We start from the raw sequence: 18,673 nt of genomic DNA on the forward strand, positions 1-18,673 counted from the left end.
TGAGGCAGCCAGTGAGTAGTTCCTTTATAAATGTGCTTTGGTGGATAAGATGTTACAAGCTTGGGGGTCTTGTTGATTTTTGTTTTGATCTTGGCTCACCACAACCTCTGCCTCCCGGGTTCAAGCAATTCTCCTGCCTCAGCCTCCTGAGTAGTTGGGATTATAGGAGCCTGCAACGACACCCAACTAATTTTGTATTTTTAGTAGAGACAGGATTTCCTCCATGTTGGTCAGGCTGGACTTGAGCTGCCAACCTCAGGTGATCCACCCGCCTTGGCCTCCCAAAGTGCTGGGATTACAGGCATGAGCCACCGCTCCTGGCCTCCTTTTGTCTATTCTTTTGACAGTCTGAAGAGGATCGATTGTTTGGACACACCATAATTTTGTAGTAAGGTTCCTAATGGTGGATATTTATATTGTTCTCGATATTTGTCTGTTAGCAGTAAGTACCACATCATCACTTGCAAGTTCATGTATAATTGGAGGATATCAGAAATTGTTTGTTCAAGGAGTCAAAACTCCCCATTTTATTTTTATTTTTATTTTTGAGATGGAGTTTCACTCTTGTTGCCCAGGCTGGGGTGCAGTGGCGCCATCTCGGCTCTGCAACCTCTGTCTTCCGGGTTCAAGCGATTCTTCTGTCTCAGCCTCACAGTAGCTGGGATTACAGGCGCACACCACCACGCCCAGCTAATTTTCGTATTTTTAGTAGAGGCGGGGTTTCACCATATTGGCCAGGTTGGTCTGGAATACCTGACTTCAGGTGATCTACCCGTCTTGGACTCCCAAAGGGCTGGTATGATATGCACCCAGCCTAACACTTGCCATTTTAATTGATTTCCACATTTCCTTAGAGATCGGGCCAATTTATACTCCACAAGTAATAGATGTACTCACCTGGCCAGGCGTGGTGACTCACACCTGTAACCCCAGCACTTTGGGAGGCCAAAGCAGGTGGATCACCTGTCAGGAGTTCAAGACCAGCCTGGCCAACATGGCAAAACCCCGTCTCTGCTAAAAATAGAAAAATTAGCCCAGAATGGTGGTGTGCACCTGTAATCTTGGCTGCTCAGGAGGCTGAGGCAAAAGAATGGTTTGAACTCAGAAGGCGGAGGTTGCAGTGAGCCGAGATCACACCATTGCACTTCAACCTGGGCGACAGAGCGAGACTCCATCTCAAAAAAAAAAAAAAAAAAAAAAAAGTACTCACCTGTTCCACACATCCTCACCAGCCTCATTTCATTTTTGTCAGTCCAATAGGTGACAAGTGGCATCTCAATGTGGTTATTGCTTGCGATTCTATTTGTGGGGTTGAACATCCCCCCACCCCACCAACTCTGACCTTAGGTGCAGGCAGTTGAGCAAATTGTAAATCATTCACAGTTCAAGCACATTATCATCTTTGATGTATGCAAGTATCTCTCTCTTTTTTTTTTTTTTTTTTTTTTTTTTGAGACAGAGTCTCGCTCTGACTCCCAGGCTGGAGAGCAGTGGCGTGATCTCAGCTCACCGCAACCTCCACCTCCCAGGTTCAAGCTATTCTCCTGCCTTAGCCTCCCAAGTAGCTGGGATTACAGGTGTGCACCACCACTCCCGGCCAATTTAGTATTTTTCGTAGAGATGGGGTTTCTCCATATTGGTCAGGCTGGTCTCGAAATCCCGACCTCAGGTGATCCGCCTGCCTTGGCCTTCCAAAGTGCTGGGGTTACAGGCATGAGCCACCACGCTGGACCTGGCATTGCCTTTTAATGGTGTTGTGGTTTGTTTTTGCCACTATTGATTATACTAAATCCTGAACTCCTCACGATGGCCCATATGACCCCGTGTGGTCCATTTCCTGCCTCTCTGACCTCATCTCCCTCCACTCTCTGCCTCTACCACTCTGCTTCAGTGTGGACTCACTGCTGTTTCTCAAGTGAGTCATGCTCCCTTCTGCAAGAGGACTTTTCCTTTCCTCTTTCCTCTGCGTGGAATGCCTTTCCTTTTTCCCCCTCCTCATTTAGTTAATGCGACTTCTCCTTAAGATTGTATTCCCCTCCTCTGGGAAGCCTTCTCTGACCACCCACTAAGGATCAAGCCTGCCCTGTTCACCACTATCTCCCCAGCACCCAACACAGTACATGGATTATAATAGCTGCTCAGTAAATACTTGCTGAATGAATGAATGAATGAATGAAGGTATCCGGTGGTGACAGGCAGGCTGAACTGTTAAAAAATTTATTAAAATGTCCAAGAAGTACATTAATGTCCACAGTGTCAGATGCCACAGACCCACAGAACACTGCAGCTCACAGCAAAACCAGCAGGACCCAAAGCCGTTCACACGAACACACTCATATGCACGCCACGCACGTGGCACACGCAGACACACGCACATCCCAAAGGGAAAGGTCAAAAGACAAACCGCCCACATTAGGAAAGACCAAAGCCCCTTCCACCGTGAAGCAGAGGTGGGAGCAGGGCAAATGGCTGAGGGGCTCGAGGGCAGGGAGCATAAACAAAGACCCCCCCCCCCCAGAAAACATTGCATCCCCAGCCCCTCCCGCAAACAAAGAAAAATTTCTGTGTGACGTGGATGGCTGAAGATGTGTTATTATTATTACTAATTTAAACTAAGAAGAGTTATCAAAGTAAGAAGACAAACCTATGTCCCTGGGCTTTCTGAGTAATCGTAACAAGATAGATGTCTATAGAGAGGAAGATTGCAGACAAATGTAAGGGATCAGTTTACACTTCTTAACCATTTCCTAAATGTGTGTGAGGGTGCAATTATGTGTCAGCCTCCTCTCCAGAGTCCAGAGCACGATTTGGGTCAGAGCCAAGACAGGAGTTGGCTCTGACTCCCAGATCTGGAGTAAGGATTTGGTGATGGAGAGAAAGCATAAGGACAGCCAGAGTATGGACCAAATTCTTACTCCAAATTCTTACTCCTGTCTTGGCTGTGATTTCAAGCCAGTACCTTTCCTTTATATCTGAGCCTCAGTTTCACTGTGTGTAAAATGGGAACGTCACAGTCTCGGAGTCAATAGGCTGTTGAAAAGATTCAAGGAGGTTGTATGTAAGTCCTTAGCACGGTGTCTACTTCTTAGTTGGCAATGGTCTCATAATTACTTCCCGGAAGAGATTCAGGCCCAGTTAACACATTTCTTTCTTTACTGAACCCCTAGGTGGACCATGTATTTGCTTATTTTTCTTTCCTGCAGAGGGCTATTCTCCACTGTGGTTTTTAACCCTGATCCACAGATTTTACCCAGACTGGAGAGGTTGAAAGTGAGTAAGAGACACGGAGGATCTTTCCTGCCAGAGACGAGGGAACTGGATCCTGGCCTCTGGTGTGGAGAGACCTTTTACAGGTTGCACATGTGGGGGAGGAAGGCAAAGTGAGTTCTTTTCCACTTAAAAAATTAAAATCTACAAGAGAAAAATGTGTGTGTGTATGTGTTTCAGATTTAACACTGAGCATCTCTCTACAATATGACCGCAGGTAAGTGTCACTACTTCAAGTTTTAAGTGTTTCTAGACCACCAGGCAATGGCCGGGGACAAAAATGGGGTGGGGTAGGGGTGGGACCCCGGGCAGGGGCACTACCAACGTCTGCTTGGGACTGGGTACGGGCACTGGGCTAGAAAACTTGGCAGCACCTCCTCGGTCCAGGAAGGAGGTTCTTTGTCTCCCTGAGAGATGGAGGGGGAAGAAATCTGGACTCACCTAGCCCTAAACATCCTCTTGTTTATTTGTGCGAAAGAGATTCACCACACACGCAGAACCACCACCAAATCTCAGCACTGGACTAGACCTGGAAAGGTTAGCAATACACTCTCCCTCATCACCTACATATTGCTTGGATTATTCTCACTCTTAACTCTGAAGGCATGGAGGGAGGTTGTTCTAAAGACATCCCTAAAATGCAGTACATAGGATTTCCACACTACACATGTTTATCCACCAAGACCAAAGGCGGAACTTGGGCTGAAGTTCAGGGTAAAGGGAGAGCTGTCGTCAAGTTCAAAAACAGTGTGCTTCTGTGTAGTCCTCTGTTCCCAAGGCTAATGACCCTACGTCCAGGCTTCTTCCTGGATTTAGGAATTCCGCCAACATTGACCGAGTCTGAATCTCTGGTGTGAAAAGCAATTCCTTCGTGTGAATGCAAACATACACTCATGCACCCTCATCAAAGCCTGCTTCAATCAGCCTGGCAAAGAAGACGCCAGACCCATGAGCTTTGCCACTTGTGATTTCCTCAGCTGGGAGACGCTCCCAGAGTTCAGCCAGATGAGAATGGACTTTTCAGACACCTGGCTCCACCTGCCAAGAGGATCTTGTGTACGTAAAAAGTGGGGGAAAGAGGAGCTTTGTACAAAGGATTATGCGGGGGGGGGGGATGTGGTTTGGGTTCGGGGACTTCCGGACTCTCTTGTTTCTCTCTGGGTTCTGTCTCCCCAGGCGAAGGCTCCAGAGGAGGTGTGGGAAGAATGTTGTGCTTTCTCTAGCCTGGTTCTTCAGCAGAAATTCCCTTCGTCCTTCTCCCAGTCCTCCGTGGGCTGTTTCTTGTGTTTTCTGCGCTCCTTGCGCGATTTGTGGTGGTGATGCTGGTGGTGGCGTTGGTGGTGGTGGTGGTGTCGCCGCATCCGATGTGAACGTCTGGCTGCAGGGAAGTGAAGGACAGGGAGGGACAAGAGGTGGTGAGAGGCAGGTGGCCTGAGGCAGCGGGCCTCCTTGGGAAAGTGAGGAAAGAAACCAGACGCGAGGGCGCATGCCTGTCATCCCAGCACTTTGGAAGGCCAAAGTGGGAGGATCTCTTGAAGCCAGGAGTTCGAGACCAGCCTGGGTAACATAGTAAGACCCTGTCTCTACAAAAATATAAAAAATCAGCCAGGCGTGGTGGCACATGCCTGTAGTCCTAGCTATTTGGGAGGCTGAGTTGGGAGGATCCCTTGAGCCTGGGAGGTTGAGGCTACAGTGAGCTGTGATTGAGCCTCTGCATTTCAGCCTGGGCAACAGAGACCCTATCTCTAAAGAAACAAAACCAGGCTGGGCACGGTGGCTCACGCCTGTAATCCCAGCACTTTGGGAGGCTGAGGTGGGCAGAATACCTGAGGTCAGGAGCTTGAGACCAACCGGCAAACATAGTGAAACCCTGTCTCTACTAAAAATACAAGAATTAGCCAGGTGTGGTGGTGGACATCTGTGATCTCAGCTACTTGGGAAGCTAAGGCACGAGCGTCCCTTGAACTTGGGAGATGGAGGTTGCAGTGAGCCAAGATTGCAGCACTGTACTCAAGCCTGGGTGACAGAGCAAGACTCCATCTCAAACACACACACACACACACACACACACACACATACACACACACACACGAAGGAAACACCAGACAGGCTGGTAAGTTCTCACTTATCTGCAAGGCTGTATTCTCAGGCAAACATTAAGCCAGATTGACGTGTGGAGTAATAGGATGTTTTAACTGGAAACTAGAAATAGCAAAAACCTAAGTTGAGGTCTCTGGGAGAAGGTACTTACGTTTGGTGCAGACAATCTGGGGCCTGTCCCACTTGCCATTGCTCCGGCATCGGATGGTGGCCACATGGTGCTGGGCAAATCCTTCGTCGCACTGGTACCTTACAGTGGCATGGACATTGTACTTGGCCTTGCGGGCACCAATGAGTGAGGCATTCTCCACTGCTGGAGGGGGACCACAGAGCACTGGGACAGAGGAATCTCTGGTGAGAGAGTTGCTCACGTCTGGGACTAAACTAGTTTCTGCTGTTGTTGTTCGAGATGGAGTCTCGCTCTGTTGCCCAGGCTAGAGTGCAGTAGCATGATCTCGGCTCACTGCAGCCTCCGCCTCCTGGGTTTAAGCAATTCTCTGCCTCAGCCTCCCAAGTAGCTGGAATTACAGGTGCGTGCCACCACGCCTGGCTAATTTTTTTTTTTTTTTTTGAGATGGAGTTTCACTCTTGTTACCCAGGCTGGAGTGCAGTGGCGCGATCTCGGCTCACTGCAACCTCCGCCTCGTGGGTTCAGGCAATTCTCCTGCCTCAGCCTCCTGAGTAGCTGGGATTACAGGCACGTGCCACCATGCCCAGCTAATTTTTTGTATTTTTAGTAGAGACGGGGTTTCACCATGTTGACCAGGATGGTCTCGATGTGTTGACCTCGTGATCCACCCGCCTCGGCCTCCCAAAGTGCTGGGATTACAGGCTTGAGCGACCGCACCCGGCTAATTTTTGTATTTTTAGTAGAGACGGGGCTTCACCATCTTGACCAGGCTGGTCTTGAACTCCTGATCTGGTGATCCACCCACCTCGGACTCTCAAAGTGCTGGCTTTATGGGCGTGGGCCACCGGGCCCGGCATTTATTGCTGTTTTTGAATGAGGGTCTGGAGGGCAGTGGCACAATCACAACTCACTGCAGCCTCAGCCTCCCAGGCTCAAGGGATCATCCCACCTCAGCCTTTCAAGTAGCTGAGACTACCAGTGCACAGCACCACATCTAGCTAATAGTTTTTTTTTTTTTTTTTTTTTTTTTTTTTTTTTTTTTTTTTTAGAGATGGGGTCCCACTATGTTGCCCGGGCTGGTTTTGAACTCATGGGCTCAAGCAATCCTCCCTCCTCGGCCTCCCAAAGTGCTGGGATGACAGGGAGGAGCCACCATGCCTGTTGGCTGTAAACTAGTTTTGAGTTTGATTGGGAATGATACCCCACTCAGCAGGCCAGCAGGTCCCCGCCTCTGCCCAGTTGTGATCTCACAGGGCTGGAAGTGACTGGGCCTGTCTGTCTCTTCTACCCAAATCAGCAGCTCCTTAGGGACGGCAACCTCCTGGACATACCTTGCTTTCTAATTCTTACACCAAGCATAAGGCACAATGGGAATGAAGGAGATAGAAGGCAAGAATAATTATCTGAGCAAACAAAAGCCTGGGTGCGGTAGCTCACGCCTGTAATGCCAGCACTTTGGGAGGCTGAGATGGAAGAATTGCTTCAGTCCAGGAGTTTGAGACCAAGACCCCAAAATTTTGTGTCTTGTTGTGTTACCCAGGCTGGTCTCAAACTCTACCAAAAAAAAAAAAATTTTTTAAAGATGGGGTTTCACCATGTTGGCCAGACTGGTCTTGAACTCCTGACCTCGTGATCTGACCGCCTCGGCCTCCCAAAGTGCTGGGATTCCAGGCATGAGCCACCGCGCCTGACCCAAAAAAAAATTTTTTTTTTTTTTGAGACGGAGTTTTGCTCTTGTTACCCAGGCTGGAGTGCAATGGCGCGATCTCGGCTCACTGCAACCTCCGCCTCCTGGGTTCAAGCAATTCTCCTGCCTCAGCCTCCTGAGTAGCTAGGATTACAGGCACGTGCCACCATGCCCAGCTAATTTTTTTGTATCTTTAGTAGAGACGGGGTTTCACCGTGTTGACCAGAATGGTCTCGATCTCTCGACCTCGTGATCCACCCGCCTCGGCCTCCCAAAGTGCTAGGATTACAGGCTTGAGCCACCGCGCCCGGCCCTTTTTTTTAATTTTTTTTGAGATGGAGTTTTGCTCTTGTTACCCAGGCTGGAGTGCAATGGCGCGATCTCGGCTCACCGCAACCTCCGCCTCCTGGGTTCAAGCAATTCTCCTGCCTCAGCCTCCTGAGTAGCTGGGATTACAGGCACGTGCCACCATGCCCAGCTAATTTTTTTGTATCTTTAGTAGAGACGGGGTTTCACCGTGTTGACCAGGATGGTCTCAATCTCTTGACCTTGTGATCCACCCACCTCGGCCTCCCAAAGTGCTGGGATTACAGGCTTGAGCCACTGCGCCCAGCCCCCCAAAATTTTTAATAATAAAACAGGCTCAGCTGGGCATGGTGGCGCATGCCTGTAATCCCAGCTACTCAGGAGGCTGAGGTAGGAGAATTGCTTGAACCCAGGAGGCGGAGGTTGCGGTGAGCCGAGATCGCGCCATTGCACTCCAGCCTGGGTAACAAGAGCGAAACTCTGTCTCAAAAAATAAATAAAAATAAAAAATAAAACAGGCTCATGCCTGTAATCTCAGCACTTTGGGAGGCTGAGGCAGGTGGATCACGAGGTCAGGAGTTCGAGACCAGCCTCGCCAAGATGGTGAAACCCCACCTCTACTAAAATTACAAAAATTAGCTGGGCAAGGTGGCAGATGCCTGTAATCCCAGCTACTTGGGAGGCTGAGGCAGGAGAATCGCTTGAACCTGGGAGGTGGAGGTTGCAGTGAGTCAAGATTGTGCCATTGCACTCCAGCCTGGGCAACAGAGCAAATCTGCACCTCAAAAAACAAAAAAGAAAGAAAAGAAAGAAAGACACGATGGTGTGCACCTGTAGTCCCAGCTACTGGGGAGACTGAGGTAGGAAGATCACTTAAGCCTTGGAGTTCAAGTGAGGTGCAGTGAGCTGTGATAATGCCACTGGACTCCAGCCTGGGCAACATAGCAAGACCTTGTTTCAAAAATAATTACATACATGAATAAATGGGGGGGAGGAAAGGATGTGAAAATTGACAAAGCAATGGAAGCAAAAATGAACCAAAGTATAAGAGAAAGGTGGCTGTAAAAATGTATACAAATAATTTCTTTCATATATAAGGAGCTCTTAAAAATCAATGAGATCAAAAAGTTAATAGAAAACTGGGAAGAGATGAATTTGACAGTTCTCAGGGAAAGAAATGCATCCCAACAGCCTGTCAAGGCACTGTGGCTCACAACTGTAACCCCAGAACTTTGGGATTCGGAGGCGGGCAGATCACTTAAGGTCAGGAGTTTGAGGCCAGCCTGGTCAACATGGTGAAACCCCATCTCCACTAAAAATTCGAAAAAAGGGAGGGAGATCCAAGATGGCTAATCACTAGCAGCTGGGGATTGTAGCTCCCAGTAAAAGCGCAAAGAACCAGAGGACGCCACACCTTCCCATGAAATCTTGTTGCTCACGCACCAGGAGATTCCCAGCGGAGGAGCCCCACGGGTCGCCAGCGCGACTCTTGTGACCGCGAGGCGGTTTTGCCGGCACCTCGGAGCGTCGGTTCTTGGTGCAGAGTCAGAAAAGCACCATCAATCTTAACGCCGCTGATTTAGTCGGTGCAGTGGGTTGCTCAGATTTCGGCACTGAGAATCAATAAGTTGGACGTCCCCTCGGAAACCCAATTACAAAGACAGTAAATACAGAGACCACAGATGGATAAATTTATAACGAAGGGAAGAAAACAGCCAAAAAAGACTGAGAATGCCCAAGATCAGAACGCCTCTCCCTCAGCGGGGGATCCCAGTTCCTCATCAGCAACGGAACAAGGCTTGATGGAGAACGAGTGTGTTCCAATTACAGAAGCAGGCTTCAAAATGTGGATAATGAGAAACTTCTGTGAATTAAAAGAACTTGTTTTAACCCAATCTAAAGTAACTAAGAACTTTGAAAAAAGATTTGACGAAATGTTAACAAGAACACACAATTTAGAGAGGAAAATAAGTGAATTGATGGAGCTGAAAAACACAATACGAGAACTTTGTGAAGTATGCACAAGTTTTAACAGCCGAATTGATCAAGCAGAAGAAAGGATATCAGAGGTCGAAGACCAACTCAATGAAATAAAACAAGAAGACAAGATTAGAGAAAAAAGGATAAAAAGGAACGAGCAAAGTCTCCAAGAAATATGGGACTATGTGAAAAGACCTAATCTACACTTGATAGGTGTACCTGAATGTGACGAAGAGAATGAATCCAAGCTGGAAAATACGCTTCAGGACATTATTCAGGAAAATTTTCCCAACCTAGTAAGGCAGGATAATATTCAACTCCAGGTAATACAGAGAACACCACAGAGATATTCCTCAAGAAGAGCAACTCCAAGGCACATAATCATCAGATTCACCAGGGTTGAAATGAAGGAGAAAATACTAAGGGCAGCCAGAGAGAAAGGTCAGGTTACCCACAAAGGGAAGCCTATCAGACTTACAGCAGATCTCTCAGCAGAAACCCTACAAGCCAGAAGAGAGTGGGGGCCAATATTCAACATCCTTAAAAAAAAGAACTTTCAACCCAGAATTTCACATCCAGCCAAACTAAGCTTCACAAGTGAAGGAAAAATAAAGTTTTTTTGTGAATAAGCAAGCACTCAGAGATTTCATCACCACCAGGCCTGCTTTACAAGAGCTTCTGAAAGAACCACGACACATAGAAAGGAACAAACAGTATCAGCCTTTCTAAAAAATACCAAAAAGAGCATCAATATAATGAAGAATTTACATCAACTAATGGGCAAAAGAGCCAGCTAATATTAAATGGCAGTATTATACTCACATATATTATTATTCATTCTAAATTTAAATTAACTAAATCCCCCAATCCAAAGACAGACAGGCAATTTGAATAAAAAACTAAAACCCATCAGTATGCTGCATCCCGACCCATCTCACATTCAAGGATACACAAAGACTCAAAACAAGGGATGGAGAAGGATTTACCAATCAAACAGAAAGTTAAAATAAATAAATAAAAAGCAGAAGTTACAATTAAGCAACAAAGATCAAAAGAAGCAAAGAAGGACATTATATAATGATAAAAGGATCAATGCAACAACAAGAAGAGCTAAAGATCCTAAATATATACGCACCCAATATAGGAATACGCAGACATACAAGACTTATAAAGAGACTTGGACTCCCACATAATAATAGTGGGAGACTTCAACATTAATATTAGACAAATCAGTGAGACAGAAAATTAACAACTATATCCAGGACTTGAACTCAGATCTGGAACAAGTAAATGTAATTAACATTTATAGAACTCTCCACTTTAAATATACAAAATATATACTCTTATCAGTACCACATCATATCAACTTAGAAGTTTAAACGAAATCTTGGTTGGCTCCTTGTTTGTTATTCTTTTCCCTCATTTTCTTTTATATCTTCATTATTAAGGACAATTATAGGCATACCCATATTTAGATTGCATTCTAGCCCGGGCAATAAAGCAATACCCCCATCCTCGCTCCCTCTTCCTCTTTCTCTTTCTTCCTCTTCTTTATTCTTTTTCAAAGAAAAAAAAAATTAGCCGGGCATGGTGTGCACCTGTAATTCCAGCTACTCAGGAGGCTGAGGCAGGAGAATCGCTTGAACCTGGGAGGCGGAGGTTGCAGTGAGCCAAGATCGCACCACTGCACTCCAGCCTGAGTGACACAGTGAGATTCCATCTCAAACAAACAAAAAGCAATTGGTTATTCTCATCCTTAAAAGCATGCAAATTAACCATGAGATACTATTTTTCCCCACTTAGATGAACAAAGAGCAAAAGCCTGAGAATGTGCAGAGCTGGCAAGGGTGGCAGAAAAAAAGCATTCTCACGAGGTGATGGGAAGTCAGAATTGGCTGGGCTGACATTTCCCAACTTAAATAAAAAGAGGAAGTCCAGGCACGGTGGCTCATGCCTGTAATCCCAGCCCTTTGGGAAGCTGAGGCAGGTGGATCACCTGAGGTCAGCAATTCGAGACCAGCCTGGCCAACAGGGTGAAACCCTGTCTCTAGTAATAATATAAAAATTAGTTGGTCATGGTGACATATGCCTGTAATCCCAGCTACTCAGGGGGCTGAGGCTTGAACCTGGGAGAATCGCTTGAACCTGTGAGAGAGAGGTTGAAGTGAGCCGAGATCATGCCCTTGCACTCCAGCCTGGGCGACAAGAGCAAAACTGTCTCCAAAAAAATAAAAATAAAAATAAAATAAAAAATAAAAAGATGAGTCCAGGCTGGGCACAATGGCTTATGCATATAATCCCAGCACTTTGAGAGGCTGGGGCGGGCAGATCACTTGAGCCCAGGAGTTTAAGACCAGCCTGGGCAACGTGGCAAAACCTCATCTCTACAAAAAATACAAAAATTAGCTGAGTATCTTGGTGCATGCCTATAGTCCCAGCTACTCGGGAGGCTGAGGCAGGAGGATCACTTGAGCCCAGGAGGTGGAGGCTGTGATGAGCCATGATTGTGCCACTGCACCCCAGCCTGGGCAACAGAACCAGTGAGCAAAAGTGACAAGGAGGAGCAGGAGCCGGGAGGGGGTGGGGCGCGCACACCATACCTGTGCCCTTCTTGCAGACATAGGGTAGATTGTAGTTGCAGGGGACATCATTCCAGTGCCCGCTTTCATGCGCCACCATCACCACACAGTCCTCGCCACCCGCGAAGAAATTGTCCGGCTGGTTCTCTCGCCAGTTCTCAAATTGCTGCAGGAATAGGGAGTTTGTTGTGTATACAATTTTTCTTTTTGGTGCCGCAAAGAAAAAGTACTGGGTGAGACAAAGGGTCTCTCAGCAAAGCGATTCTTTTTTTTTGTTTTTGGGACGGAGTCTCACTCCATCACCCAGGCTGGAGTGCAGTGGCGCGATCTCGGTTCACCGCAATCTCCGACTCCTGAGTTCAAGCAATTCTCCTGCCTCAGGCTCCCGAGAAGCTGGGATTACAGGCGTGCGCCACCATGCCCAGCTAATTCTTTTGTATTTTTAGTAGGACGGGGTTTCACCAAGTTGGCCAGCATGGTCTGGATCTCCTGACCTCATGATCCACCCACCCCGGCCTCCCAAAGTGCTGAGATTACAGGTGTGAGCCACCGTGCCCGGCCCAAAGCAATTCTTTTTACTTCCTGCAAAAGGGTACTCCCGTTAGCAATGTAGCCATGAGAGGACACTGTCAGGAGACCTCTGTCCCAGCTCAGGTTCTGGAATTTCCTGCTGTGGGACTGCCCTGGCCAGACCCCTCAAACTCACAGGGACTCAGTGTTCCCATCTCTACAATGGCCAGTGTCCTGCCCATCTGAGGGGGGCTACCACTGTGCTCCAGGTCACCACTCCTCTGGCTGGGAGCCTGCAGCATCCCCCTCCCTGGTTCTCCTTTGTCTTGTCTCACCCACCCCACCCGGTTCATTTTCAACATGAATCAGTGTTGGATAAATGGTGGGACAAGGCTAGGCATGGTGGCTTATGCCTGTAATCCCAGCACTTTGGGAGGCCGAAGTGGGTGGATAACCCGAGGTCAGGAGTTCGAAACCTGCTTGGCCAACATGGTAAAAACCTGTGTCCACTAAAAACAAAAAAAAAATAGCCAGGCATGGTGGTGGGCACTTATAATCCTAGCTACGTGGGAGGCTGAGGCAGGAGAATTGCTTGAACCCGGCAGGCGGAGGTTTCGGTGAGCCCAGATCACGCTATTGCATTCCAGCCTGGGTGACGAGACTCCATCTCAAAAAAAAAAAAAGATAAATGGTGGGAAATGGTGATCTCAGCCTGAAGTCCAGGAGGACTTCCCTGAGGAGGCAATGTGAAAGTTAAAGAATCAAAGACAGTAAGGATTCAAGTCCAAGCACAGTGGCTCACATCTGTAATCCCAGCACTTTGAGAGGCCAAAGGGGGCACATCATCTGAGGTCAGGAGTTCAGGACCAGCTTGGACAACGTGGTGAAAGCTTGTCTTTAATAAAAATACAAAAATTAGCTGGGCACGATGGTGCACGCCTGTAGTCCCAACCTACTCAGGAGGCTGAAACATGAGAATCACTTGAGCCTGGGAGGGGGAGGTTGCAGTGAGCCGGGCTGCACCACTGCACTCCAGCCTGGGTGATGGAGAGACTCTGTCTCAAAAGAAAAAAAAAAAAAAAAAAGATAATAAGGGTTCAGACAGGGAACAGCATTCCTAGCAAAGGGAATTACCCGTGCAAAGGCTCAGAGTCAGGACTGAGCTTGTTCTGTTTGAGGTACAGACTAAAGCCCATGGTGCTGGAGCCGCTTGATAGAACCAGGGTATGCGCAGAGCGTGGAGGGGGACTAAGTCTTGCCTTGGAGGAAAGGACGTGACATTTTAGAAATTGTGGCAAAATATATATAGCACACAATTCCTAATTTTAACCATTTTTAAGTGTGTAGTTTTTTATTTTTATTTCTTTGAGACACAGCCTCACTCTATTACCCAGGCTGGGGTGCAGTGGTGTGATCTTGGCTCACTGAAAGCTCCACCTCCCGGGTTCAAGAGGCGGTGTGCAGTTTAATGTGTTAATTACATTCACAGTGTTTCCTAACCACCGCCATTATGTCCAGAACTTTCTCATCACGACACACCAACATTCTGTACCCACTGAGGACTAGTGACTCCCCTTCTCCTGACCCCTGGCCCCTGGCAAACACTAAATCTGCCTACTCGGAATGCTCCATGAAAGAAACAAAAATCATACAACAGGTGGCCTTTTATGCTTGGCTCATTCCACATTTTATTTATTATTTGGTTTGATTTGATTTTTGAGCCGGAGTCACGCTCTGTCTCAATTTTTGAATTTTTTTGTAGAGATGGGGTTTCGCCATGTTGCCCAGGCTGGTCTCGAACTCCAGGGCTCAAGGGATCCACCCACCTTAGCCTCCCAAAGTGCTGGGATTACAGGCATGAACCATGGCACCTGGCCAAGTTCTCCTTTATGACTGAACGATATTCCATTGCATGGATGGACCACGTTTCGCCTCTTCATTCATCTGTTGATGGCAATTTTGGTTGTTTCCTCTTTGGCTACTGTGAATAGTGAGGCTGTGAACATTCATGTACAGGGTTTTTTGTTGTTGTTGCTGTTTTTTTTCTTGAGACGGAGTTTCGCTCTTGTTACCCAGGCTGGAGAGCAATAGCGCGATCTCGGCTCACCGCAACCTCCGCCTCCTGGGCTCAGGCAATTCTCCTGCCTCAGCCTCCTGAGTAGCTGGGATTACAGGCACGTGCCACCATGTCCAGCTAATTTTTTGTATTTTTAGTAGAGACGGGGTTTCACCATGTTGACCAGGATGGTCTCGATCTCTTGACCTCGTGATCCACCTGCCTCGGCCTCCCAAAGTGCTGGGATTTACAGGCATGAGCCACCACACCCGCCTCTTTTTCTTAGTATAAGTTTTTTTTTTTTTTTGAGACAGAGTCTCACTCTGTTGCCCAGGCTGGAGTGCAGTGGTAAGATCTCAGCTCACTGCAACCTCTGCCTCCTGGGTTTAAGCAATTCTCCTGCCTCAGCCTCCTGAGTAGCCGGGATTACAGGTACACACCACCACGCCCGGCTAATTTTTGTATTTTTAGTAGAGATGGGGTTTCACCATATTGGCCAGGCTGGTCTCAAACTCCTGACCTCAGGTGATCCACCCGCCTTGGCCTCCCAAAGTACTGAAATTACAGGCGTGAGCCACGGTGGCCGGCCTCTTTGTGTAAATTTGAGGGGTAGAAGTGAAATTTTGTTATATGCATATATAATCCAGCGGCAAAGTCTTGGCTTTTAGTGTATCCATAACCCAAATAACGTACATTCTTGTGCCAGTTTGAATCTCTGTTTTCAGTTCTTCTGGGTATGCATCTAGGAGTAGAATCGCTGGGTCATACGGAAACTCTACTTTAAACTTTTTATTTTTATTTGTATATTTTTAGAGACGAGGGTCTTGCTGCGTTGCCCAGGCTGGATTCCAATTCCTAGGCTTAAGCGATCCTCCTGCCTCAACTTCCTGAGTAGCTGAGTCCACAGGCATGTACCACTGCGCCCAGCTTCTATGTTTAACTCTGTGAGGAACTGCCAGATTTTTACACAACGGGAGGAGGGGAATTTTTATCTTGAGAACAATGAAGACTCTGGGAGGGCATGAAGCAGGGAAGATGCTGAGCTGACACATGGTTTCAGAGACAGGGTCTCGCTCTGTCAGTGCAGTGACGTGATCACAGCTCACTGCAGCCTTGAACTCCTGGGCTCAAGTGATTCTCCTCACTCAGTCTCCTAAAGTGCTGGGATTACAAGCACGGGCCACCATGCCTGGCCTAGAAACAATAATTATTTTTGTTCGTTTTTGAGACAGAGTCTCGCTCTATCACCAGGCTGGAGTGTAGTGGCGTGATCTCGGCTCACTGCAACCTCCGCCTCCTGGGTTCAAGCGATTCTCCTGCCTCAGCCTCCCAAGTAGCTGGGACTATAGGTGTGCGCCACCACGCCCAGCTAATTTTTTGTATTTTAAGTAGAGACGGGATTTTATTGTGTTGGCCAGGATGGTCTCGATCTCCTGACCTCATGATCCACCTGCCTCAGCTTCCCAAAGTGCGGGATTACAGGTGTGAGCCATGGCGCCTGGCAATTTTTTTTTTTTTTTTTTTTTTTTTTTTTTTTAGATGGGTCTTGTTCTATCACCCAGACTGGACTATTTGAGAGACCATGGCTTGGGGACCAGGCAGAGTGAGTAAGCGGGGGCGCATCAGGCCCTAGTCTCAGGTTTATGGCCTCTGCAGCTGGGTGGGTGTGGTCTGTTTACCTGGGCTGGGGAAGTCAGGGGTGAAGGTTTAGGCTTCACTTGATGCTCCTTTGCCAACTCCAGCATCTTAGAGCCACTGGAGACCTTTGATGCCCACTTGTGATAACTTTGCACAAAAGGGTAAACTGAGGCCAGGTGGCAGGGCCTATGTGGCCCAGCAGCCTAGGCCCCAGTCCCCACCACTCACCAGCCCGGTGTTATCCGTCCACTGGAAATCCCTCTCCACGATCCTGTCATTCAGGCCAATCCACGTGTTTTCGTGCCCAAAGCCTGCAGGGTCAGGGGTTGTGGGTCTGAGTGTCTACCCACGCCTCTCCGGCCCAGGGCGGGGCTGCAGGTGAGGTGGGGTAGGGTGTCAGGGGAAAGAATTCCTGGCCTTCCCCAGCCTGGAGGTGGGCTGGGTGGGGGGAAAGATCTAGAAGGTGGGAATGGCGGGGGAAGAGGAGGGTACAGGGATGGAGGAGGACCCAGAGCCCCTCCCTCAGCCTCTCTGCGGGCTGGGGGCCGGGTGAGGTGTGTATGGGAGGGGAAGACCCAGCCCCTTCCCCAGCTGGGAAGTGGGCTGGAGGTTGAGGCAGGGAGAGGAGACAGAAGGTTTATAGAGGTGAGGGAGCCTCTGTAAGAGCTGGAGAAGCAAAGTGGGGCGGGGAAGGAGAGGAGGGGGAGGAGAAAGGAGGAGGAGTGGAAGGGAAGAGGAAGAGCGGGAGGGAAGGGGGAGGAAAGGGAAGAAGGAGCAGGAGGGAGGAGGGGACATGGGAGGAGGGGGAGGCAGGAGGAGGAGGAGAGGGAGGACGTGGGAGAGAAAGAAGGAAGATGAGCGGAAGGAGGAGGGGGAGGAGGGGGAGAGCGGAGGGGAGGAGGGGGAGGGAGAGGAAGGAGGAGCGCCGGGGGGCAGGAAGCCTTCTCCCAGCCTCCGTGTAAGCGGGATGCGCATCCCCACCCCACCCTCCACAGTCGGGGACCCTGGCTACCCTCTTTTAGGGAGGTGAGGCACAGGAAGAACTGGAAGTAGGCCCAGGCGATGCCAGGATTGGTGGCCAGTCAACCCAGGCACCGTCCCCTCTTTGCAGAAGTGAGGAAATAGAGGACAAGAGACACCAGAGGGCACCGGACGGGCAGACAGGCGAGGAGGCTCAAGCAGACGCTCGGGAGGGAGTGACCGGGTGGGATACATCAAGGAAAAAGAAACAACCAACCAGGGCAGGGGGATGGAATAGCAGCAAAGGGGACACACAAAATAAATGGATGGGTGAGCAAAAGGCAGAGGGATAATAAATTAACAAATGGCGGATTACATTAATGCAACACGGTCTCTCTCCTGGGTCTCTGCCAGGCTCATTCCTTATTTCATCCAACACATCACAAGTGCTTCCCCCATCACCCCTCATCTCCTGGCCCTGTTTTGTTATCAGCGCACACAGGACTGGTTGAATTACAGTACTTATTTACTTAGATATTTACTTGTTTGTCTATATCCTCCCCAAGAAGTGGTCACTCACTCCCTGGGGACAGAGCAAAGTCAGCCTTGATCACTGCTGTGCCGTGTTAATGTTCCCGGAATGGTGCCTGGCACATAGCAGGTGCTCAGTAAATATTTGGTGAATGAATGAATGAGGTGAATGTATGAATTCACAAGTGAATCGACAGATTTCATGAATTAAGAAGCAGTCAGGGCTTGCATGAACGAACACAGCTTTGGAAAGGTGGCCTCCTGAAAACCAGGGGAGGGATACCCTGGCAAAAGGGCTCCAAGTGCCACTCCTGCCCACCCTCCAGGCAGGTGGCCCCTGAGCCCCGAGCCCCTACTGTTAATGAAGCTGTGCTCCTCCGGTGAGTGGACGCTGGTCAGGTGACCGGCACGGCGGCGGCAGTCCCTCTCTGCGTCTTCCCAGGCCCTCCGGTGGGCAAAATAGCGGTAGCAGTGGCCCTGGAACTTGTGCCAGCCTCGGTCACAGCCCTCAGTGTCTGGGAGATGGGATAGAAGCATGAGGGGGGAGCTGGCCTTGGCCCAAGGACAACCAGCCATGAGCACAACCGCCCTACTGGAGAGGGGGCCCGATCCAAGGTCACTGCAGGGTGAGATCACCCCTCTCCACATGCCTGGGCCCTCCTCCTGAAGCTCTGCTCTCCCCAGCCTTTCACCTCCCATATCGACTTCTTCTTCTTCTTTTTTTTTTTGGACAGGGTCTCACTCTGTCGCCCAGGCTGGAGCGCAATGGCACAATCTCGGTGCACTGCTACCTCCGCTTCCCACACTCAAGCAATCCTCCCACCTCAGCCTCCCTAGTAGCTGGGATTCCAGGCGTGCGCCACCATGCTCAGCTAATTTTTGTATTTTTAGTAGAGATGGGGTTTCACCATGTGAAAGGTCAGGCTGGT

General features: G+C 48.9%; 1 protein-coding gene across 7 annotated transcripts in view; it reads right to left on the reverse strand.

Moving 5' to 3' along the window:
* Window positions 1–2,201: 2,201 nt before the first annotated feature.
* Window positions 2,202–18,673, reverse strand: part of NCAN (neurocan) — a 43,480-nt gene continuing 27,008 nt past the window's right edge. For all 7 annotated transcript variants that reach the window (XM_010330172.3, XM_074384350.1, XM_074384351.1 and 4 more), the window contains 5 exons: window positions 18,101–18,259; window positions 16,482–16,564; window positions 12,071–12,215; window positions 5,519–5,701; window positions 2,202–4,645 (listed from right to left, as the gene is read on the reverse strand). In XM_010330172.3, coding sequence (XP_010328474.2) covers window positions 4,500–4,645; window positions 5,519–5,701; window positions 12,071–12,215; window positions 16,482–16,564; window positions 18,101–18,259 — 716 coding nt within the window. In that variant the 3' untranslated portion in view covers window positions 2,202–4,499. The remainder of the gene's footprint in view (window positions 4,646–5,518; window positions 5,702–12,070; window positions 12,216–16,481; window positions 16,565–18,100; window positions 18,260–18,673) is intronic.

This window comes from Saimiri boliviensis, chromosome 14, assembly GCF_048565385.1.
Source record: "Saimiri boliviensis isolate mSaiBol1 chromosome 14, mSaiBol1.pri, whole genome shotgun sequence".
NCBI lineage: Eukaryota > Metazoa > Chordata > Mammalia > Primates > Cebidae > Saimiri > Saimiri boliviensis.